This window comes from Ornithodoros turicata, chromosome 10, assembly GCF_037126465.1.
Source record: "Ornithodoros turicata isolate Travis chromosome 10, ASM3712646v1, whole genome shotgun sequence".
Taxonomy (NCBI): Eukaryota; Metazoa; Arthropoda; class Arachnida; order Ixodida; family Argasidae; genus Ornithodoros; species Ornithodoros turicata.
Window position 1 is genome coordinate 28,027,461 of NC_088210.1, and position 23,005 is coordinate 28,050,465.

A 23,005-nucleotide genomic window follows, 5' to 3' on the forward strand; every position below is an offset into this window, starting at 1 on the left:
AGGTTTTGGCGGATATTCACCGATTAGGAGCACGGACAGAATTAGATACCATAATGAGTAAACGGTGAACTGTATAATTATACATATAAAAGCATTCGGTGAATATAACATTTAAAAAATTTATAAAAAAAGAATCAGGTCCATTTTGCCTTTGCTCCCTTATTGGCGCAAGAAAAGGTATACATACATCACATCACAGAGGTGAAAACATATACATAATTTATTAGAATACAGCCATTGGAATAAAGCAATGCTGCTGCCACAGAACTGCCACAGATGACAATATGCCACATACATGAAAAATAGTCAACAGAAAAAGTAAGAAAGCCAGAGAAATAATATGTATACACGCTTCAAGTTTGTTCCGATGCTCATCATAAAAACAACTGAACTGGCCAGATTTCACAGAAAGTCCACTGAGTATCATAAACATTTAAAAAAAAAAATTGTGCAGAGTATACCAAACAGCAGCCAGGTTGCCCTGGCAAGTGAAAGTTCACAGTACCAAGTACAATATAAATTACAAAAACTAGACACCAAATTTTGGGAATTCTAAATTGCCACTGTTTCACGTACTACAAAAATAAAAAACATATATCAAATCAACTGAAATGCACTGTGCCATCTTTCTTATGTTCTGCTGTTACACACTATTACATGCCTATATTCACCCTGCACTGACTCTATGTATGACGTTACTAACTGAGAGTTACAGTATGTGGCACAGCTTGGCGACATCTGAAGCACTGAGTGGCAGAAAACTGCCATTTCATGGTCACTAGAACGAGAGTCCCACTGTCTACGGTCTCACTTTGTACAATATTAACAAATCTCAACCAGGAGTCAAAAAACCTATACAAGTTCTCCATTTCACTCGAAAGCTGTCAAAACTTTGACATAACTGTGCCAAATGACAGGTGAAGATACATTATATGCACACGATGAAGTTCAAGAGTAGTTGTGCTCATTCTTGATGCGTGTTCTGATTCGGACGTGTGTTACTGTGAAGCTTTTTGCACTGCCTGAGGATGATGCATGACTGTGCTGGCTCAAACCTCCAGGATTGCTTTCTTGCGATGTGGGAATGTATCCTGCGTTACAACGCTAAAGAGGGAGAATCATGTGTCAGTATGCTCACAAAGAAGTACGGGATGGCATACAGGGTCATCCGTCAGTCATCCGCTCCATCTGAGCAAGAAGCGAATGCATGCACCAAGCTGAACATTTAGCAACCCAAAATCGGAACTATGTCAGATGTTGACGAAGCAGATGGGAAGCAATCTAAAGCATGGTGCAAGTGCCGTAGCAAGAAAGGGAAGGGGAGTTCAGCCCCCTAAAAATGTACCTTTGGTAGCGCATTTGGGAGAGGGAAACAAGGGTTAAATCTGTCCCATTATCTACATATACATAGAGCATGAAGTTTTCGGGAAATATTTTTTCCTAAATTCGGGGGGTAAAAATCGGGCAAATAAACATGTGCACTAAATTCATGCGAATTCCGGTGAAAAAACTTCCAGTAGGCTAAATTCGGGGGGAAATCGGGCTCAGTTACTCAAAGTAACTGTAGTGGTTTGGTACAAACGGTGATGTAACTGCATTTGCTGCCAAACAAGTAAGTTAGTGCATTCCTACAGACATCCAAGTGAGGGCAATTTGCCAGGCAAAAATCAGGTTTCACCCTAAAGAGGGAACCTTCGATTCGGGGTGCAAATTCGGGGAAGAATCGGGTAAAACCCTAAAACTTCAGGCTCTACATATACACGCGAGCGACATTCGCCAGCACATTCCAGCGGAAGATATAAAAAAAAAAAAAAAACAGAAACACATCGCAGCTTTCTGCTGGTACATAAGCATGACCACCTAACGAAATATCTTTTTGTGCACTGCTAACAGTGGGGAATGTCCTCCGGCACGGCGACAAGATATTCCACAGCAGACATGGGAGAAGACAAAGACAATATCTCCTGCTAAGTGCGCAGTGTGCCACTCCTGATAACCCAGCACTGTGCAACTTCTTCCCCCCCCCCCCATTTTATTTTTCTCCTAATAGCATGTTCTGCACAGATGTCCCTCGCGTGAGTGCACAGTAGTTTTTGTGAACAAGGAGATGTAAAGCTTTACTATAATATTTCATCATTCCAGTGGCCCCAGCTGTTACTCGGTCAGTAAGAGTCGCATAATTTGCAATGAAAAATTCACCTGGCTCACGGAAACAAACTCCTCTTCGTCGCTGTCATCAATTTCGGCGCTCAGAAAACTGCCGAAGAGTTTATTTTTCTCATCACGAGTCAACTTCAGCCTCTTTGCTTCCTACCAAGCATAAAAAAGGTATCAAAGTCGAATGCTATAGATGCAATAAAAGTTTTTCAAGGGGATCACCACGGTTGCATCGAATTCATGGTGATAGATTATAACGACCATGTCATAATCGGCAACCCCTATGAGGAGCCAATCCGCACGATCCGCAAGGGGCGCTACTCATCGGCCCGCGAGATCTACATCGTGATTGGACAACGAAAGTTTGAATTTTGAACGCGCAGAAGCAGACGTATGCCTACCGCAGCAGACGACAGCAACAGCTCCTACGAAAACGTGTAGAATGATGATGATAATCAACTTTAGAAAGAAGCATCTCCCATAGGACATCCACCGCCTGTACAAAAATACTAAGGTAAGCTGAAGTACAAAGTATTGCAGAAATTGATGAAGCAATAACCGGGCCGATGAGTAGCGCCACCTCTAGCTCCTAAATGCGGTGCTGGGGAAGGGGTGCCTATGACACGGTCGTTATAATCGAGTAGGCCGTGATCTGACCCAATCGCAAAGCTCGATTCCCACACGTGTTAGAGTAAGACTCTTTACCTCTAGGGTCATTGACCTGAGAGAGTCGAGGGTTGTGTAGCCTTTCTCCTGCAGCTCTCGACAGCAGGACGACATGTTCAGGGAGGCCAACCAGCTAAGAGCAATAAACAAAAGAACAAAAATTTCTTTGAATTCTGCCAACTTCCTCTAGTTTCAGGTGACACTGACTCCTCAATGGGTGTGCTTCTTGAGTGCACGTTTTGTGTTTCCACTTCGCTTTTCAAGTGAACTGCTTCCTCCAGATCTGCAGCCAGCGTAGAAGGATCAGTTGGGGAAGTCTGGGAAGCTTTCTCCATTTCCGTGGCGCTGCCATTACAGGATTGTGATGTCCCACTGCAGGTCATTAAACGAATGTAATTTGTTCGTTCATTCGTTTACAAAATATCGCGAGACCTTTAATCATTGGGCCACTGTGCCACTTGGCTAAGCGGCCGCTTAAGCTGTAGAACGCATTAATGTCCATTGCCCACCTTTTCTCTTGCAGAGATGCATTTACCAGTTGGGTCAGTAGGGGAAGCGACTGCGGTGGTTGATTGCCTGAGGAGGGCTCGTCACTTATGATGAGAGTGCAAGAATGAAGAAACACTAAATAAACGCATGCTATGCAACACATATTGTGCTAAAAAGATGCTTCTATGAAGTTTAACATCACTACTCATTGGGATCATGCTCAATGACCACCATTACAGACTGTGAAGTCTGTGCCTGAGCATTTGCAACTATATAGTCATGCTCAACAAAACAAGAAGGAAAAGAAATCTAGTCCGCCAACTACATACGCATGAAGATAAGGTGAAGCTATAGCGCACCAGAAGAAATAGTGGGGGAGCACACTTTCTGCCGCAGCGTAGTACTGTGCGAGACTGGACTGATGATAGGACAATACCACGTCTTCTCGAGAAACACGGACATAATTAAACACTCGAACTGTCGTGACCTCCGGTCATGGATGGTCATGCCGGAAACATGTCTTAGTGGCTGTCTAATTCTTCAGGAATATGTTTGCACAGCTTTTAAAGAAAAATGAGGGAAAAAAAAAAAAACACGGCCCCAATTTTCTGGGAGATTGGAGGGCGCGTCTGCACAATCGGCAGACTAATGAAATTCAGGAGTCCCCCGGATAATCCGAGTGAGTTGGCAGGTATGACTTTGTACTAACTATTCTGATCTGTTTCCTTTTTCTTTTCTTTTTTTTACCAGCTGGGTTTCAACCAGATCCCACTGTTTGATAAAGTGTAATTCAAATAAATGTGATCATGACAGGAATGACTAGCAATGAGAGGACAATGAACACATGCCATTGAAACACACAAAGCTCGAAATTGTTACGGTGTTGATAACCAGCAGACACAAGATATAAGGAGAAGAAAGCTCTTACCCACATTTAAATGCTTCCGTCCACTTTCTGATTGCAGTGAGCAGATGGTAAGTATTTTTGTCATTGCACTGCAAGGAACAAACAAGTAATAACTAGTACAGATATGCAGCACATGCCCTTAGCAATGACAAACAGAAACCTTTGTTTGCAGGATGGGACATGCATCTAATAATGCGAGCTCAAAGCAAGGCTGAGTTTCAGCATTCTACACCTGCCTACCTTCACAGTGTAGTCCTCATCATCTGATGTCCTTGTCCTCTTTGTGGGAACCACAGACATAAAATTTGCCTCTACTGGTGCACCTGTGAAAACAAAGAAAGAAAGGGTCACATTGAAGCAAATCTTGGATTGCGTGACCCTAGAAGCAAGGAAACTGTCCGCTTCCAAGAATGCATACCCCATACATGCACACATAGTGTTCGCACATGAATGTGGATCCCCTTTTCTCACTGCGATGTAAACATTACACGGTTTCCAAACATTAAACATGCATACCATGCAACGCATACATGGTAGACAATCAAAAGTCCCTCGCATTTACCTTTTCAATCATGGTGATACTTCGGTCACGTGTCAACTTCAGATTATATTAATTTCTACGTATTTATATTTTAAACTGCAACGCGAACTCCTACGAAAAATCACCAGTGTGCATGGTACGAGGGAAGTGAGAGTACAGTAAGCGAAAAAGATAAAATAATCTCTGACACCGCAACAATTTCTTAAAAAGATTTCTACTGAGAGTGCAGGAGAAGCACTATTACTGTGCAAAGTCTGAGCAAAGTGTGACCGTGCCATATTTTTTCGGCACAATCAACGTAGCTCGGGTAGAGCCATGTTGCGAGTCCAAGTCTGAAATTCTGAAAGCATAGAAGGAACCCTGCTGTTGTTAACAAACCAGAGTGGGATCAGAATTCATGCAGAACAGCGGGAACAGAGGTAAGAAATACTAGACGTAAGCGATTCTGTGCGGTGTTTGTGATGACAAAGATGTGAGAAAGAGAACTTACCTCTTTTCACCTGATCGTTTGTAGCATCATTAGTGCCTTTGCCCTTCAACTTCTTATCTTCAATGTCTCGATCCCTCCCAGGGCAGGCACAAATTTTGACATCCATTGAAAACCTCCCCAGGATGCTTCCTCTGCAAAAAGAAAGAAGAAAAGAATGAAGAAGACTTCTTCAAAACCCATATGTACATAGGCACATGAATCTGTGCATGAATATGTACATGAATCGTGTCACAACTCTGCTCTGCACCGACAAGGCCCAACTATGATGAAGTGGTCGACATGGCACGATCAACTTGTAAGCATTTCCATATCAATGAATGCACTACGTACATTCTTCAAGGCCACACGAACAGTAGCTGGTGCTGGGTTTTAACTGAGAATTGACAAGACTGTACGAGTACATTCCTTTAACAATAGTCTAAAATGCATAGGGTAGGCAGTGTCCAGATTGGAGACATGCATGTGTTGGGGGGGTGTTCCAGGGTCCACACCTTCACAAAATCGATTTTTCTATAAATGATATACTTTTTAATTTAAGCCTGGTAAAACTGGCAATGGGGGTGGGCACAGAATGACACTTACCCATGTTCCAAGGTGAAGACGACCTTTATGGGTCTTCGATTCATTCCTCCGGAGCAGGAGCTAAGGCACATGAAGCGGTAGAGGTACACAGAATATGCTGTCCCAACTAGTACGAAATAGCAACACATGAAAGCATCAGAGAATATGATATTACAGTCACCAACCAATTCTTTCAACTTGTAGGAGAAGTTAGAATTTTTTGTCAACATCAACAATTGACTTCATCTCCTCATCTATCTCCTGACTGTCCTTATCTATCTCCTCATCATCGTTATCCATCTCCTCATTGTCCTTATCTATCTCCTTATCATCCTTATCTATCTTATCTTATTTCCAAGTGGCTTAGCCATTGCTAAGCCACCTGCTCACCCCACAGGACCACAACTTTCTGCTAGTGCTGTGTTGTTGCTGCGCCTGTTCAAAAGGCTGAGCCAAGCTCGCATGACGGAATGGTAGCATCTCCATCCAAAAATCAGGAGGGTCCAAGTTCAGTTTCTGGCATCAGTATTCAAGAAACGGCAAAATATATTTCAAGTGGAAGTACAGTGTCCATGGGACAACGCCAACAGATTCATCCGAAGCCTCAAGAAGTTCGGTCGGTGGTTCAAAAGAAGTCTTAAAATCGGTTGGTGACCGTATTTGCCAAATTGTCATAAGAGAAATGCTTGTACCTTCTGCCTTCAGGAATGGGGACACCACACTGTGTCGATTTGTGACAGGATCTTCTACGTAGGCTCCCCAGGGACTCTCACACCTGATCAGATGCTTATCACCTTCTGTCAAAATGAAGATACAAGTTCCAAAATAAGAGAGGTCATCATATTACTGATCCGACTTGTACACATGAGAGGAGGACTCAAAGCTCTTTACTCCTCACCTCGATCAGCAGCTCCATGTAGTGGACAACATTTAACAATGTCCATGGCAAAGTTAGACTGTGCGTAAACTGCCATGACCCTGAGCGTGGACCCAGCGGGTGGATCTCTCTTGACATGAACGTGAAATGGACACACAACGTTTATGTTGACGAAAAGCTTCCTTCGTTCAGAGGCATACTGCAAAGAGGTCAAGAGAATGGCAAAATATAACAGAAAAGTTCCCTCAAAAGCTCCGGTGATTCCCATCAAAACAAAAGTTGTCCGCATTTTGTGTTCCGCTATTTTGCGTTTACCCGCAGCTGAATTTCTAGGTTACGTAGCTTATTTGCTGCAGCATTACGAAGCAGCGAACAGGGTACTGATATATAATCATATTTTCTCAAATTTAAGATTATGTTTCTTTTTTTTTTTTTTCAAAATCCTGTGTATCATTTTCGCCAGTAAGTGCGGCAACTATTTAGTGGTGGCAAGGTGGTTTCAAGTAGCGGAAGCAAATGTTAGAAGACAGCTGAAGCAACAGGGAGATCAGTAGTTGCACCAGCACAGTGGATTTTGGCCACTTGGTGCAATGTGCCTCACATCGTTGTCGCACGCGCTTTTAAAAGGTATGGTTTGTCTAATGCTTTGAATGGAACGGAGCGCAATGAGCTGTGGTGAAGTGAGTCGAGTGAAGAAAGTGGTGATCAATAAATGGTATTGTGCACCAGTTCCAACTGTACTGCCTCCCAATCCAAATTTTACCAGCTCTACCAAAATTTTACCAAATTCGTGTACCCTGAGTTTAGGGGGTCATCTTAGATTCGAGAAAATACGGCACTCCAAAATGAATGGGCATTAGGACGTTTCAGAGTCTCACAACAGACCACAAAACTGCCTTAATCGTAAACACGTACAGCCCAAGGAGTACTTTTCTTCCTCTTCTCCTGCTCACCGCATGAAATGAAGAAACCATATTCGCCCTCAAAGGGTTCACTGAAAATAGAAAGAATGAAAAGTTACTGATCTAAAAAAAAAAAGAAATAAAAAGAAGAAGAAATATAGGACCGAGAGAAGTTACCAACAAACCTGCTACACCACACAAAACGTAGTCAAGAAACATAACCTTTAATGAGTTTGAGCCCCCTGCCCAAAGGTCTCCCCGTGACTATGGTCATAAGCATGGTAACGATAATTCACGGCTTTATGTCGTGAGACAATTGTGATTAAGGGCCCGGGCTTATAATAAAGTTTTCGTAAGTATGTAAAGGGTGTCCATACGTAATTACTACTGGTGAGCTTGGTGCTGGCTCTGGCTCCTCTATATGAAGTGGGGGCCGTGGAGGACACTTTAGTTGCTAGAATTGGAAAAGGAGTGGCATTAGTGAAAACATTGCTGTCTTTTTTTTTTTTGTGTGTGTGTGTGTGTGGTTCTGAATACATTATCATTTAGGCCATGTCTACAAAAGCAGCACCACCGATTCATCTTGTCTGTTTTTGTACTGATTTTGACTGTATTGTCTCCCAGGCTAGAGAAAATGTTCCTGTGATCAACAATTTTTCTTTTTCGGATATCTGCAGGACTCAGATTTTCAGTCATTTGGCATTATGTGTTGTCCACTCTTGTGACATCACTCAGCCAACGGCACAGCATAAGCCTGGAACCATTGTGACTGCCGAGCACAGTAGCCCTGTTCAAAGGAAGGCACTGGCCTAGAAAGCAAGCTGCTCCAGTAAACGGAGATCTGCCATTCTGTGCATGTACTGCTGCTCTAGTAGACACACCCTTTGTATTCGTGTTCAAATACTAACCGTGTATGCCCCAGCAGAAGTACCAATATGGTGTAGTTCCTCATTGACTGCGAAATGACTGTATTCGACTGTGGTGTCTTGAAATCGATCAGCTTCATCACTGCATCAGAAATACGTTACGGGGCAAACACACAAACAGCGCCTTGCCGAACCATACTCGTTTAGAATGGCGCTCCACTGCTCTGTAATGGGAAAGTCTCGCAGGAGTCGGTTGTACGATCCCTGGCTCAATATGTTTAAATCTTCAGTCGGAGAATTATCGAGGAAATCCATCTGGAAACAAGCCAGGTAAACCACAAGTGAGGCTAGCCAAGCAAGTTATTCCACTGGCAGAAAAACAACACGCCGAAAACTTCAGAGTAATACAGCAGGTGCATTACCTCAAATAGTGAAAAAAAAAAAAAAAACTCACAGCATGGTACTAGCAACTTCACATTTTAATCTGCCTACAACTCGGGGATCCGCAGGCAAGCACTCGTGCGCCTAACCGCCTACAACAACAACAGTAACCACGTGAACAAAGCACAACATAACACAACCTTACACATGTGTTGCATTGCCCTGTAAGTACCGTTATGTCAAGCCGACTAGCTGGTCATACATACATACACTCACACAAACCCCCAAACACTTCAACGACGCGGAAGGCATCCGAAACTTCTTTCTAGCTTACCAAATTCGGCATACATTTGCGAGATTCAGATTTGAACTGGTTCTTAGTTTCCCTGAAAACGACAAAAGGCTGTACTTTACTAACGATGCCGCGGCGGACGGATAGGCGTGGAATTAGCGTTTGGCAATTTTGGCACGTTGTCATTGTTGCCAGACGATACGGGCGAGTGATCGGCGATCGGCTATGTATCGCATAGTCGTCTGCCATCCGATACAGTCGCATGAGACGCGTTTTGGGTATGGAGAGGTTAATAGTCGTCTTCTATTGGATGTAGTAGTATGAGAAGCGTTTTGGGTGTAGGGTTGCGTAAGATGGTTTTGCTTAATGGAACTTTTTATGTTGATGGATGGAAATAATAAAATGCTACAAATTAAAACAAAAAGCAACACCTGAATGTGGAGAGAGTGCATCTTTTCCCAGGTTAGGTATTGCTGTCGAAGAGTGGGTCTGTGTAGATATGTGCATCCGGCGTGACTGAGGTTAGGTTAGGCTAGGTGATTACGTATTGTACATGTCGAAGAGTGGGTCCATGTAGAATGTGCATTCGGCGTGACTGAGGTTAGGTTAGGCGAGGTGATTACGTATTGCACATGTTGAAGAGTGGGTCCATGTAGAATGTGCATCCGGTGTGACTGAGGTTAGGTTAGGTTAGGTCAGGTGATTACGTATTGCACATGTCGAAGAGTGGGTCCACGTAGAATGACCATTCGGCATGACTGAGGTTAGGTTAGGCCAGGTGATTACGTATTGCACATGTCGAAGAATGGGGCCCATGTACAATGTGCATCCGACGTGACTGAGGTTAGGTGAATACATATTCCATGTGTCAAGAGGGCTGACGTAGACTGTGCATCCGACGAGACCGAGGTTAGGTTAGGTCAAGTGAATGCGTATTCCATGTGTCAAGAGGGCTGATGTAGACTGTGCATCCGACGTGACCGAGGTTAGGTTAGGTCAAGTGAATGCGTATTCCATGTGTCGAGAGGGCTGATGTAGACTGTGCATCCGACGTGACCGAGGTTAGGTTAGGTCAAGTGAATGCGTATTCCATGTGTCGAGAGGGCTGACGTAGACTGTGCATCCGACGTGACCGAGGTTAGGTTAGGTCAAGTGAATGCGTATTCCATGTGTCGAGAGGGCTGACGTAGACTGTGCATCCGACGTGACCGAGGTTAGGTTAGGTCAAGTGAATGCGTATTCCATGTGTCGAGAGGGCTGACGTAGACTGTGCATCCGACGTGACCGAGGTTAGGTTAGGTCAAGTGAATGCGTATTCCATGTGTCGAGAGGGCTGACGTAGACTGTGCATCCGACGTGACCGAGGTTAGGTTAGGTCAAGTGAATGCGTATTCCATGTGTCGAGAGGGCTGATGTAGACTGTGCATCCGACGTGACCGAGGTTAGGTTAGGTCAAGTGAATGCGTATTCCATGTGTCGAGAGCGCTGACGTAGACTGTGCATCCGACGTGACCGAGGTTAGGTTAGGTCAAGTGAATGCGTATTCCATGTGTCGAGAGCGCTGATGTAGACTGTGCATCCGACGTGACCGAGGTTAGGTTAGGTCAAGTGAATGCGTATTCCATGTGTCGAGAAGGCTGATGTAGACTGTGCATCCGACGTAACTGAGGTTAGGTTGGGCCAGGTGAATACGTATTCCATGTGTGGAGAGAGCTGACGTGGACTGCGCATCCGACGTGACTGAGGTTAGGTCAGGGCAGGTGAATACGTATTCCATGTGTCGAGAGGGCTGACGTAGACTGCATCTGATGTGACTGAGGTTATAACCTCAGTCACGTACTAATATTCACCTCAAGGTAGTACTAGTCAGTACTAGTCAAGTACTAATATTCACCTGACCTAACCTATAGGTTAGGTCAGGTGAATATTAGTACTGGTTCTGGTGCAAGTCTTACGTTAGCCCTACGCAAGTTACGTCTCACAGGGCCTAGCGTGAAGAGGTTCATTTTTCGCACTCGTTTCGAAAGTTCGTGTTTCAAAACTGCCGCTCATGTGTCGTCTGCTATGTTGTTTTGTACATTTTTAGCTTTTTGCCTGCCAAAGTTTTGCGTTGTTTGCAATACGTTTATTAATTACGTTCGTAATACCCAAAAAAGGCTGTAAAATATAAGGATTCCGTTTCGCATTTCTATCAGTTTCCGTGTTCATTGTTAGTGGCGCTGAAGTAGTGGGATCGTGGTAGAATATAGATAGCCGGATTGCTCCGTTTTGAAAAAGTAATTTTCGTAAAACATATTTTAAAAAGTGCGTATTTTTAACATACTTTGGTTCGTAAATTCGGAGATTCTCTTCAAATAGTTGAGAAGCAGCGCATATTTGGCTTTTCTTGTTTTTTCTGTTCGAAAAGGCCGCGGCATCGTTGCTAAAGTATATCCCGACAAAATACTCCTTCTGCTCGCTGTCATTTCAAAAAACAGAAAATTTACCTCGAAATGAGTGAATGAAACAACTCGCGAAAAAACAGAAACACGCGAGTTGCGTTTAGCGCGAAGCAACACACAGACGCTGAACGACCATTTGTTACGTTTTTGTTCTATTCTGCTGCTTTTTGTTCCAGTCACTCCAATTTTGTAAATCCGAAACAATTATTGTTTTCAGCTTTCAATACTATGCCGCAGGCGTTAAAATAAGCATTTTACTTATGGACTATTTTACTTTGTACTAATGTACTAATACACCAAAAACAAAGAATCAAACAACCAAACAAAGAATCCCATTACATGTTGACAACTAGCGGCCTCTCCGCTGCTCTCAGCAAAACATTTTTGCTTGAGCAAGGTTTGGCAACTCTCCCATTCTGTGCATTTTGTCAGGCCTTAGCGAACCTCATATGGCTGGAGTAGGAGTAATGGCGTCACGCTTGCAATGGGTCCCAGAATCTCTCTACAACTCTGCTGTTTCGACTCTTGTCAATAACTACTCGAATTTCCAAAGAGATCTGCGATATTTACCGGAAAATATCGCATTCGACATTTTCTACCAAGTAAGGAGTCTTCTTGAACACTTTGCAGTTCAGCGCTTACCATACACAGTCTTTAGAGATCGTGCTCCCTTCTGTGACCTACCTGGGGCATTGGCATATCCAGTTCACTAACGACATTAAACTTCACTTTGTTTGCCGTGTCAGTGTGTTGTTGTGACGTTCACAGTCTGCCAATTGGCGTGGCTGACACTACATTCTTCTTCCAGCTGTACAAACAAAACAGACTATGTTTGCTGGGATGCGAGTTCTCGGACTTGGACGTCTTTGCCAAGATACTGAAAGCGAAAGACAAACGGTATCGGCTACCTGATACTTGCAGATATCTTACCAGAAACTTATTTCATTGTTCGTCTTTCCAATTTGTTAGCAAGATTTGTCGCTAAAGTCACATCTGGGTATACTGGCGTTTTCGTTCACCACGCAGGCATTTACTGCACCACTGTTTCCAAGCAGTGATGGACCACGGAGCACAGACAGCCCGCATGCTGGCGGATGCTTATCAACGACGTTGTTACACAGCTGCGCCGGCTCAGGCTCAGCCATTCGAAAGCTTAATCAATCTTGGCCTTTCACTAGGTGGGCTATTTGCCCATTGCTCCACCCCAGATTGACCGCGAGACATAACTATTTCACTTCATTTCATTAGGGAATTTCCTAAGTGATGCCGGCTGGTTCCGCGAAAGCGAGCGAATGCTCCTCCGTTGCCTTACGTTGTGTCGTCAAATAAACGACTATCCACACTGGGTTTCTGGACTGGAATGTTGCATGCGGTGAGTGAGCAAATATTTGTGTGTACGTGTGTGTGTTTCAACCAGGTCTATTCACTCCGAGATCAAACGGTGTTGGCGCGCTACGGAGAATCTTCTTCGCGAGGAGCTTCTTCGCGTCGTCTGCTTTTACATGTTTATTCAGCGTCCAGTGCAGTAGGTGGAGCATTGGGGAAAAGTGTCGTGCCATCGCGACACAAGCGATCCTTTCGGTGAATTACGGAAAAGAGCCACCAACTCCGAACATCGGCCAGCGTGTTATCCACGCTAGAAAGGTGACGGTGTCGCCACCTATAGGTCGATCTCGTGGTGAATATGGCTTCCCATGGTAGCAATTGCTGTGCACTGTATAATGGTGTGTGGGCTTGTTGTGTAGGTTGCTGCACGTACAGCACTCTTACTGCAAGTTTGCGGAGGCTGCGGAGACCCTGGAAGAAACAAAGCTATATATCGTCAAGCTAACAAATGTGGGACACTCTCTCAATCTAGCAGGCCTCTACTCTGAATTTTCAGCCTTGTATTCCTGTCGGAGCCAGTACAAGGAGGTGAGCGACTATTTTCTCTTTTAGCAGTTTGTGTGGATGCCACTCGTAACATTTCCGTAAATATGTCCTTACGAGACCTTTATGTCACTTTTAGGCATATGACTGGGCCATGCAAGCAGTGCGACACCTTAATTCCAATGCTCACCCCAAGGTAATGGTTGTGTTAAAGTACTAGTATGCTTCAATTCCAAATCATCACACGCATCTTACAAGAATGTACATCCAGCACTTGAGGAGCTGTGGTATGCTTGTACGACTGACCATGTACTGTACTGCATATCTGCAGTGTTTTTTTGAGCACACAAACACTCTTTATTACCACATGACATTACTTAAGGACAGGAGAGTGCATGCGTAATGTTAAGCAGAGCAAAGTTTTGAGTCGCACCTGTAGTGTATCTCTACTCACTCTCCATGATAACTTGGGAGCCCGCATAACAGCCTGTCCAAACCTACTTGTTCATCAAAGACTACATTTTGTGTGTTACAGCCTCCACTTCTGCAAAGCCCATATCTCTCAATATAAATTTGATTTGATTTTGATTTTTTAAAATCATACAGTTGTTATCTGATGCTTATTCAACGCAGTATGTATCCGATTTTTGTCAGTATCAAAGAGACTTCAAAGTTCCACTATGCTCACATGTACAACAAAGTTTCACCGCTCATGCATGACACAGCATTCTGACAATAGGCTCGACCGATTCAAGGTCAACAAGCTTCCCGTTCCATCCATCTCCAAGTTTTTTTGTTTGTTTTTTTTGCCAATGAACACATTGTTTCTTTACTTGCTGCACTATGTTTAGTAAATTTCAAACAGTACTGCTCCTGAGCATACTGGCACCACAAGCACAGTACAAGCTCTTTTACGGTGGATCCAGAAGATCACAACAGAACAGATAACAAGGCGATGTCAGAATCTGCGTTTCTACGTAGTACAAAAATAATGGTTTGGTTACGATGATGATAACCTGATGAAGTGCAAGCTGTGCACAAAAGCCTTTCTTTTTTTTTTAACGTTTAAGAGGATGTTTAATGTGTCTTCCTAGCTCGCTTTAGTATCATTTTTGAACTGAAATTGTGTTCTTACTACTTTTTATTTCAGTCTGTGATTGATGTCCTTAGACAAGCATCAAAGGTAATTAACAACTCCACGTAATTCCATTTCAAATATTTCTATATGCTGTTATGGAGAAGTAGAAGAAAAAGCAATGTATTTGTGTAACAAAAAATGTTTGTTGGCTTCTCTGTACCTAGGCGTGCGTTGTGAAACGAGAGTTCAAGCAAGCAGAGTTGCTGATAAAGCAAGCCCTGCATATGGCATGGTACGTATATCAGCAGGTCGCATCGGGTTCAGTGCTCACTTCACTGCATGTTGCAGGGAGCACTTTGGAAGGGAACATCCTAAGACAGCAGATACCCTTCTCGACTACGGTTTTTACTTACTGAATACGGACTCGGTCAGTTCATCTGTCCGCGTGTACAGGGTAAGAACCTTTCCATACGGGTTGGCTTATTGTCTGCCATTGTGCCGTCTCCTGTAATTTATTTCACATTGCAGAAGGTGCTGGATATTCGCCAAAATGTGCACGGTGGAAAGAACCTGCACGTGGCCATTGCACACGAAGATCTCGCATATTCATCCTACGTCCTGGAGTATCGATCCGGAAGGTTCCAGAATGCAAGGTAAGAGCAGCAACGCGGACAACGCTTGGATTGACAACATGGCAGTGAAATGTCAATCCAAGTTCCAAGTAATGTCAATTCCAAGTCCACGCGCACATTGTACGCGAAATCGCAATGTACGCATAACGTAGGTATAGCGCGAGACCACGGGCATATTGTCCGAGTGCATTGTGCAGCCGTAGAACGCCACCGCAGCGAACAACACAGTGTTGACTGAGCGTTGCGCTGAGCGCGGAAATTACGTTGTGATTTCCATTCGCCGATAACTGTCGGGTAAAAGAATGTACACGCCAGTAAAAACATCGAAAGACGCCGTTTTCGTGAAAATCGAGAAACACCGAAAAATAAAAACCGAAAACGCGGAATCCTAGTTAGAACTTTGTTGCTTAGATCTCGGAACCACTTCTGCTTCCTCGTAACTGCTATGTTGCTTGTCCGTGAATGTCATCGCGTGCATGTTGCTCTAATGCACGCTCTTACTACTTGAGCTGTTTTCTGCTTACAGGGACCACGCGGAAACTGCTATGGCCATCATGACATGTCTGCTTCCTGAGGACCACCTTCTACTGGCATCTGCTAAGAGAGTCAAAGGTACATTGCTCCACATGCAACAGTGACTATTTATAGTTATTTTGGAGGGGTCGAGGAACACAGGCGTTCCAAACACTGTTCCAGAACTGGAGAATGGGTTTATCGCAGCTTGCTAAAACACCAGTTTGAAGAAAGGTAGTAATATCTGCCATTATTGTCGCTGTCAATGCACAATGTTGTAAAGGATAGGAGAGCGTTTGGCAGATACTCCAAAGTGGATAGAGTACTAACAAATTCTGCACACTGCGCGCCAGTCCAAGCAGCAAGATGATTTCTTCCCTTGGAGATGATAATATCCGGTATATGACTGTGTGTGACATGGTTATGGCTGTGTTGGGGAGGGCAAATTGGAGAGGAAAACATTTCAACCCGCAGGCTCATCATCAGATAACTCGAGGCTTGTGGAACCATGTAAATGCTCTACAGGCAGAAACCTATCCTTGTATCCGTCCTTGTGCCGTCATTGTATCGGTTGTACTGTACTTTGCCCAATTCAAAAATTGATTGCTAAAATCGCCTTCTTCACAGCGTTGATTCTTGAAGAGATAGCAATCGACAACACTGACAAAGAAACTGAACAAAGGCTGCTTCAGGAAGCACTAGAGTTGCACACGTCTGCATTAAGATTGTCGTGCCAAGCATTTGGAGACATGAATGTGCAGACTGCAAAGCACTACGGAAACCTCGGTCGCCTCTACCAGTCAATGAGACATTTTAAGGTTTGTAACGCCGCATATTTTTTAACGGGCTTCGTAAACCATTTGAAATGTGTAATTCCCTCGACACATAGCTCACCATTTTTCAGCATATTTGGGCGTGTTATCTAAACCAATTAGAGTAATAGTGCTTGTTTGACTTCACTCCAGGAAGCGGAGGATATGCATTTAAAGGCCATACACATCAAGGAGAAACTGCTAGGACCCGAAGATTACGAAGTGGCACTTTCGGTGGGCCATCTTGCATCGCTCTATAACTACGACATGAAGCTGTACGAGCAAGCAGAGAAGCTCTACCTTCGGTCCATCGCTATAGGTAGGAGTCGTGAACGCGCAAGTGTGCAGAAGGTGCAGAGGAATTTTGTTCCATTACCCAGGCACAAAGCTTTTCGGTGAGGCATACAGCGGCCTGGAGTACGACTACAGGGGCCTGCTGCGAGTCTCCCTGGAAATGACAAAGCCCGACCAGGTCTTGCGCTACACTCGTATCCTCGAAGAGTGGCGCCACCTTCGCCAGAGAAGCATGAGGGAAGGTCGTGACTGTTCGCCATTCACTTTCTACGTCTGCAGAGTTCCCCCGGAAGAAATGTACAACTACATCACAAATTTACGGTAGGCAGCACGTGCCTTGGATGGGACGGGTGAAGCTAACACGGTGAAAGACACGATGAAAGCAGGAAGTATGTACAATAGCAGACGTACAGTTCACCACTTTCAGTGCGTGGTGTGTAGTCTGCTACGTTACCGGCCTTTTGCAATATGTTCAGGACTGATTAATTACAGCTGATGTGGTTACATAAGTTATCCATACGGCACGTGCGCGCTTCCCACCGGACGTCACTAACAGTACTGCGTTTGAATACGAGGCGGGAATGTGTTCCGTGCTGTTGTTTACAAATTCCTCGAACCGTTTCGCCCAAGTATTTCCTGTCAACTTCCTACGCGTGCACTCACACATCTTCTGAGTGTAATATAAATAGGGCCTGACTTTTTCGGGTTTTATTTTTGGCCAAATTCGGGGGGGTAAATATCGGGTGATATTTTTCATTCGAAAATTCGGGTGTATTCGGGTTAAATCCCGTTACGGCATATTCTGTCGTCAGGAATTCGGGTGATTTTTTTTTGTTTAATAAAAATTTGTCTTCGGGTAGATTCGGGTTAAACCCAAATTTCACAGATTTCATTCGGGGGGTAAATATCGGGCGGATACGGGTTTAACCCTAAAAAGTCAGGCCCTAAATATAAAACGTTTTCGTAAAGTGTAAGTGCAGGCTTAGAGTGTTTACAGAGAAATTAACAGCTTAACAGACTTATCCTCTGCACCGTCTTTGCACCACACGATAAAAGCAATGATCAAGCTCTTATATTGTACATACATTGTCCCTTCGTTAAAAGCGGCAGCTGCTTCTGATTGGTAGTGCTTCGGCCATTAATAATCAGCTTTATGTTACGTCGTTAGTACCCAGAAGCAGCTGGATGTGGTGTGGTGCGGTGCAGTGGGTCTTTGATTTAAGTTTCCGTTTGTTACTGTCTGTGGGAGATTGTGCGTTTGCTACTTTGCAGTGTGTGAGGCACGCTTGAAGAGGACACGTGTGACGCATTGTATATAGAGCTATGAGTTTCAAGCTTTCAGCTTTCCAAGGACATTTCCTGCATCAGTCTTGCTGGATCTGGTGTTCAAAATAATGTTTCACGAAGGGTAGAAATAGCGCCGTCAATTTTGCAAGTCTCGCATGCATACGTCATGGACTCCAGTATGTGTTACCTACAGATCAATGTGTATAAACTAAGTTGCCTCCATATTTATGTTATCAAATTATGAGTGTGCCCATGTTTTGTTACAAATGTTGGCATGTGTGTTTGGGGTGTATGGAATAAATAGCTTTCACTCTCTTTTGGCACTGTAATCTGCAGTACATGTCATTCCCTATTAAAGCAAAAAACATGCAACCATAAAGCTGATCTGAGTCAGCCCAAAATGTCCAGTCAATATATGCAGTCAGCGAGCCAACCTCAGCCTTGTGGAACTGTTTTGTAACAAGTTTTGATGGCCAAACTTTTCTGTCAGCATTAACAATATTTCACAGGATCTCAACTTCCCAGAAAAATTATGTGAGCAAAATTTCTGAAAATTATACTGTCCAGACAAATAACTTGTTTATCTTCACTCACACTGGTGTAAGCGTTCTTCTTTGAGAACGCACAAATTCCACTTCTCGGTATGTGTAGGTTTCCGTCAAATGTGGCTAAATACGGTACATAAGATGAACCACATTTATTGCACACACAAGTTAGAAATTTTTAAAAATTTTAGTGTTCTGCAATGATGAAAGATGGAAGTCACTGAAAAGATTAGCCAGCTGTAGAACTCCAACCCACACCTTCTGGTTTACCCTTGAGGCCTTGTATGTATTTGTCCTTCTATTTTTGTTCCAGCCTCAGAACACCAGTTCTCTCATGTTCTGCAATGATGCTAGGTAACGTAGACCTGACTCACAACCGTATCGTAACATTACATAATTGGCAACTCTGTGTCGGCTTCCCTGTCTCTGGTTTTTGAAGGTGGTGCATATAACATTACCGTAACATTACATCTATATTTCAAAACTAGGAGTTACACATGTTTGTACAGTCCTAACAACTCTCAACAACAATGCCAGGGTACAGTTATTGGTTTTGTGCCATGTACGTTGTTACAATGGGTTACAGGCTGCAACTGTTAAATACAACTGTATGAAACATAGTAGTCTGTGTTTGGGGAATCGACAGCCTGGTAAAACTCTGCATAGCAATATACAGCATTGTAGGACACAACCAACATAAAGTTCACAAGTACATGCATAAAGTACAACCCAACACTTCATTGTGCTCAGCAACACGAATGGCTGTACAAGGAGGTCTTAAATACTAAGTACAGTGCAAACACCAGTATGTGTACGTATCTATATATACACTCAAATATTCTGTGGCAATTCAGGGGCCTCTGTTACAGCAATATGTAGCCTATGAACACAACAAAAAGCCTCTGCTTCTTGCCTTGGAACGTTACAGTTTGTCAGAGATATATCTCTTTAAAGAATACTGACTAGTGAATGCAGGAAAGAATAATTGCATATAATGTGGACTATAAAATTATATATGCACGACAAATTTCTGTTGTCCTCCCATATGAATGCTGAAAGCACTTGGAATGATATGCAGAAAATATAACTATTATTCGGTAGAACCACCAGTGCAAACCAAGAAGAAATAGTGTGCAAAAACAATGCCCGCATTAGTTTATGCTGAACCAATTCGATGGTGATATGAGGAAACAACATCTTGTCCCACAAACTTGGGAACTGCCAACCATTACTTGCTTTTATGCCTCCGTTTCTGCATAAAAAAAAGGGTGCATGAATAGTCCTTCCCCACCCTGCTGCAGTAAGCAAGACTTGAAAATGGCTTTAAGTATGGCTTGCCTGTAACAGCTCTCTGCCCTTTCTCAAACACTGTTGGCACTGACTTATCTAGTAATGTCTGGTATGCCTCAATGTAATATTCACATTTTTTGATCCTCATTAAACACAAACTTTTTTAACACCAAAGGAGGAGTGTAGAACCCCTTGGTTAGTGGGGCCCGCACGCTACATTCTCAGTCCGTTCTTTTGGCTGAACGTTCTCTCACATCAATGGCGCCGAGCTTGCCGGCAGCAATCCACATCTGCAGAAGACTGAGGATGGTTTTGACAACAGCGACGGGAAAGCTGATTATGGTGATGAGCTTGAAGAGGCCAACATTAATGACTGGACCTGTTTGTAAGGAAAGGCTGAGTTCCACTATATGTATCCATTTGTCACTTCATTAAGGGATCACTCAAACAGCTTGCAGAACATTTTTTCCCAAACAGAAATGTAGTTTGCAATATTGAAATGCACGATTCTTTCATCTCGTCGCCAATGCCACATTCTAGGCACTGGAAATCGGTGACGTTTCAGAACAATACAGCAATGAAATTGTAGTACGTACATGACACGAAACGTTGCAGACTTTTGGTACGGTTTGAACTTATGGGTTCTAAGCTGAAGTACGTTTTAAGTGTTCCCCAGATCCCTATAATGCAATTCGCCTCTCCATCTAGCTGCTCGCCACCTAGCGGACCCCAGCGGAAGCACTCAATGAATGATAGTAACAGCAGACGACAAGTATATTTCACGCTGACCCGAAACTGCCGCAACTTTCCTTTGTGTGCGATGGAGTTTTCCGGCTTACTGAACTCAAACAGCAACAGCGCTGCTCAATTCTACAGTGCAAAGCCACTGCGGAGAAGAATATTTAATGTCGAGAAGGGGAAGATGAAAAAGATACTATCACAGGAACAGCGTTAACGAAAACAACAAAGTCGGCAGGAAACCACGTGCAAGTTATGTTGTTTCTACAATTTTTGAAGCATATCTCGTGGAAGAAGGCGTGAAGCAGGGCAATTTATTCATCGGCAATCATACTTTTCTCCGCCATCTTGATGACGATGCAAGCACCTCTATAGGTAGTCGGAGAGGCGAATAGGTTACTGTATAAGCATCATGTACTGTGACTTGTTCTTGATATTGCAGGGTGGAACATGAGTACGAAAGAGTGCAGTTTAGTTTGCAGGCATCCTGCATTCTCTTGCATTAATAACAATGTAACACAGTGCAACGAAAAAGAGTGTGTCTTGTATACCTGTTTCGTGATACTTTAAGAATGAGTAAGAACACTGTCAGAACCTGCAACTGTGACATAGAATTCCCTGTCGAGCCTGGCGTAAACCCGATACTTACACGTTGGTCCTTCGTTGAAGTATGTGAGGTACAGCCCACTGTAGAACATCTCGTTGCCAGCGCACATGAAGAAAAGGATTGGCTGCAGCAAATATTGATTGTGTAGGTTTCACATTCTGTACTCGCTCAAGATCACGTAAGAACGCATAATTTGGATCCATTAAATTTTGTTTTACTGAGAGCATTTGTCATCATTGTACCTTGGATATACTTTGACTATAAATTTGCTGCAATTCGAGAAGGGTCAACAACTGTTTTATGGTCCAGAAGCGTAGGCAGACAGTTTAGTGCTCAAACTAAAGAAACATAAAACTAAACTAACTAAAGAGTTACGAAACTATGAAAACAGTGCCGATTGTTCTACACAACAGTAAATGAAGCTTGTGCATGAAAATATGGCGGGAAATCACCTTCGACGTATAGTAGATGCGCATGATTGGGTTTTCCGTGCTGTCGAGAACCTTGTGGTTCTCACGACCAGAGAGCAGAGAGCTGCAATGAGACGCAAGTTCGTGATTAGGTACAAGAGGAAACGAAAACGGAGAGCACCACTTACGTGTGCAAGTGCAGCCAATGGCTAGCAATATCGATGGCCATGCTCATTTGAAAATAGAACGAATATTGTGGATAGAAGATGGAGAGGGTGACAAGCAGACACATGGTGGCGCAGCGATCAGTGAGCTGGTCCAGCATGGCTCCAAACTTTGTGGCTAAGTAAAATGTCATATTGATGGCATAAGAAGGAGCCAAGAAAACCAGAATAGACTTGAAACAGGCAAGTTTCCAAATCTCCTGACATATTATTTTTCTCGGATATAAGAGGAACTTTACCCATTTCAACGTATCTTGTTTTATTTCGCATGAAACATAGCATACCTTGATTCAGCGCTCTTGCTGCATATCCATCCAAGCAGTCAACAAATGCACTAACTAAATAGCAGGTTGATGCCATGATGTAGTCGGTACGCATGAAATAAAATGATGCGATCGCCAAAATGATACGAAGGTACCCTGTGTTGCAAAAGAGAATCGTTACTTAGATCGTTAAACATTACTCTTCTCACATAGCTCAGCACACATTAGAGGTGTCCAACAGATTGTAGAATGGCAAAAAAACACAACACGGTCTATCTGCTTGGTAGTACCTGGACAGTACAGTAACACAACAGAACTCGGAACCTCGAAGGGAGGGCAGACGTACTAATTGGATAAACGACGTTGTAGATTATGGCAAATGCATACGAACTGTGGTTTGACGGGCGGATTTTTACGAACGTATCTGATGCACTGGAGACAGCACCAAGTTGAAACATACGTACCAATAAGATTGGGCACAAACAAAAATATGTTTTCAGACATTTTCCAGTTTGAGATGAATCGATCGAGTTTGGAAGTACAGATACGAAAAATTTGCTGTGCGCACTCGACGCACTCCAAAGAGGTTCTGTATCTTTTAATTTACAAACACATACAAATTCATGTTGCCCGCGCTCGCCACGTGACTCCGCCACCGGTCGTCAAAAATTCTCCTAACGCACAACAACGAAGGAAATACAACAAATGTAGATGAATCCAATCGCGTCTATTTTATATATGCCCAGTAAATTACATGGAACAAGATTGAGGGCTATATTTTGGCTACGTGAGGTGGAAGATTCGCTACATGCAGTTTTTGTTATCTCTGACAACTCTACCATAAATAATATGACGTCACTTCTGGTTAATCTC

The 23,005-nt window shown here is 43.5% G+C and overlaps 3 protein-coding genes across 5 annotated transcripts; 1 reads left to right on the forward strand and 2 right to left on the reverse strand.

Annotated features, from left to right (window-relative positions):
- Positions 1 to 202: 202 nt before the first annotated feature.
- On the reverse strand, positions 203 to 11,850 carry LOC135369674 (cellular tumor antigen p53-like). Of its 3 annotated transcripts, XM_064603175.1 has the most exons (17): positions 9,172 to 9,295; positions 8,911 to 8,989; positions 8,656 to 8,771; positions 8,499 to 8,598; positions 7,968 to 8,044; positions 7,604 to 7,682; positions 6,710 to 6,887; positions 6,504 to 6,608; positions 5,833 to 5,938; positions 5,251 to 5,381; positions 4,460 to 4,542; positions 4,241 to 4,308; positions 3,333 to 3,416; positions 3,031 to 3,195; positions 2,863 to 2,956; positions 2,200 to 2,310; positions 203 to 1,104 (listed from the first exon to the last, which is right to left on the reverse strand). In XM_064603175.1, exons 3-17 carry the CDS (start codon positions 8,769 to 8,771, stop codon positions 949 to 951), a joined length of 1,653 nt encoding a protein of 550 aa, XP_064459245.1. In that variant the 5' UTR covers positions 8,911 to 8,989; positions 9,172 to 9,295; the 3' UTR covers positions 203 to 948. The 3 variants fall into 3 exon arrangements, with proteins under 3 accessions (XP_064459245.1, XP_064459246.1, XP_064459244.1); XM_064603176.1 differs by lacking the exons at positions 8,911 to 8,989; positions 9,172 to 9,295 and adding an exon at positions 11,616 to 11,850; XM_064603174.1 differs by lacking the exon at positions 8,911 to 8,989.
- A 154-nt stretch (positions 11,851 to 12,004) lies between these two features.
- On the forward strand, positions 12,005 to 18,373 carry LOC135369675 (amyloid protein-binding protein 2-like). Its single transcript, XM_064603177.1, has 14 exons — positions 12,005 to 12,172; positions 12,379 to 12,467; positions 12,597 to 12,748; positions 12,819 to 12,942; positions 13,316 to 13,484; positions 13,579 to 13,635; positions 14,590 to 14,622; positions 14,742 to 14,809; positions 14,866 to 14,971; positions 15,046 to 15,170; positions 15,676 to 15,761; positions 16,290 to 16,480; positions 16,628 to 16,793; positions 16,855 to 18,373. The coding sequence occupies exons 1-14, from the start codon at positions 12,020 to 12,022 to the stop codon at positions 17,091 to 17,093; spliced, it is 1,758 nt and encodes a 585-aa protein (XP_064459247.1). The 5' UTR covers positions 12,005 to 12,019; the 3' UTR covers positions 17,094 to 18,373.
- A 681-nt stretch (positions 18,374 to 19,054) lies between these two features.
- Positions 19,055 to 22,751, reverse strand: LOC135369676 (CDP-diacylglycerol--inositol 3-phosphatidyltransferase-like). Its single transcript, XM_064603178.1, has 6 exons — positions 22,597 to 22,751; positions 22,154 to 22,288; positions 21,834 to 21,987; positions 21,688 to 21,769; positions 21,278 to 21,359; positions 19,055 to 20,269 (listed from the first exon to the last, which is right to left on the reverse strand). The coding sequence occupies exons 1-6, from the start codon at positions 22,634 to 22,636 to the stop codon at positions 20,112 to 20,114; spliced, it is 651 nt and encodes a 216-aa protein (XP_064459248.1). The 5' UTR covers positions 22,637 to 22,751; the 3' UTR covers positions 19,055 to 20,111.
- Positions 22,752 to 23,005: the final 254 nt, after the last annotated feature.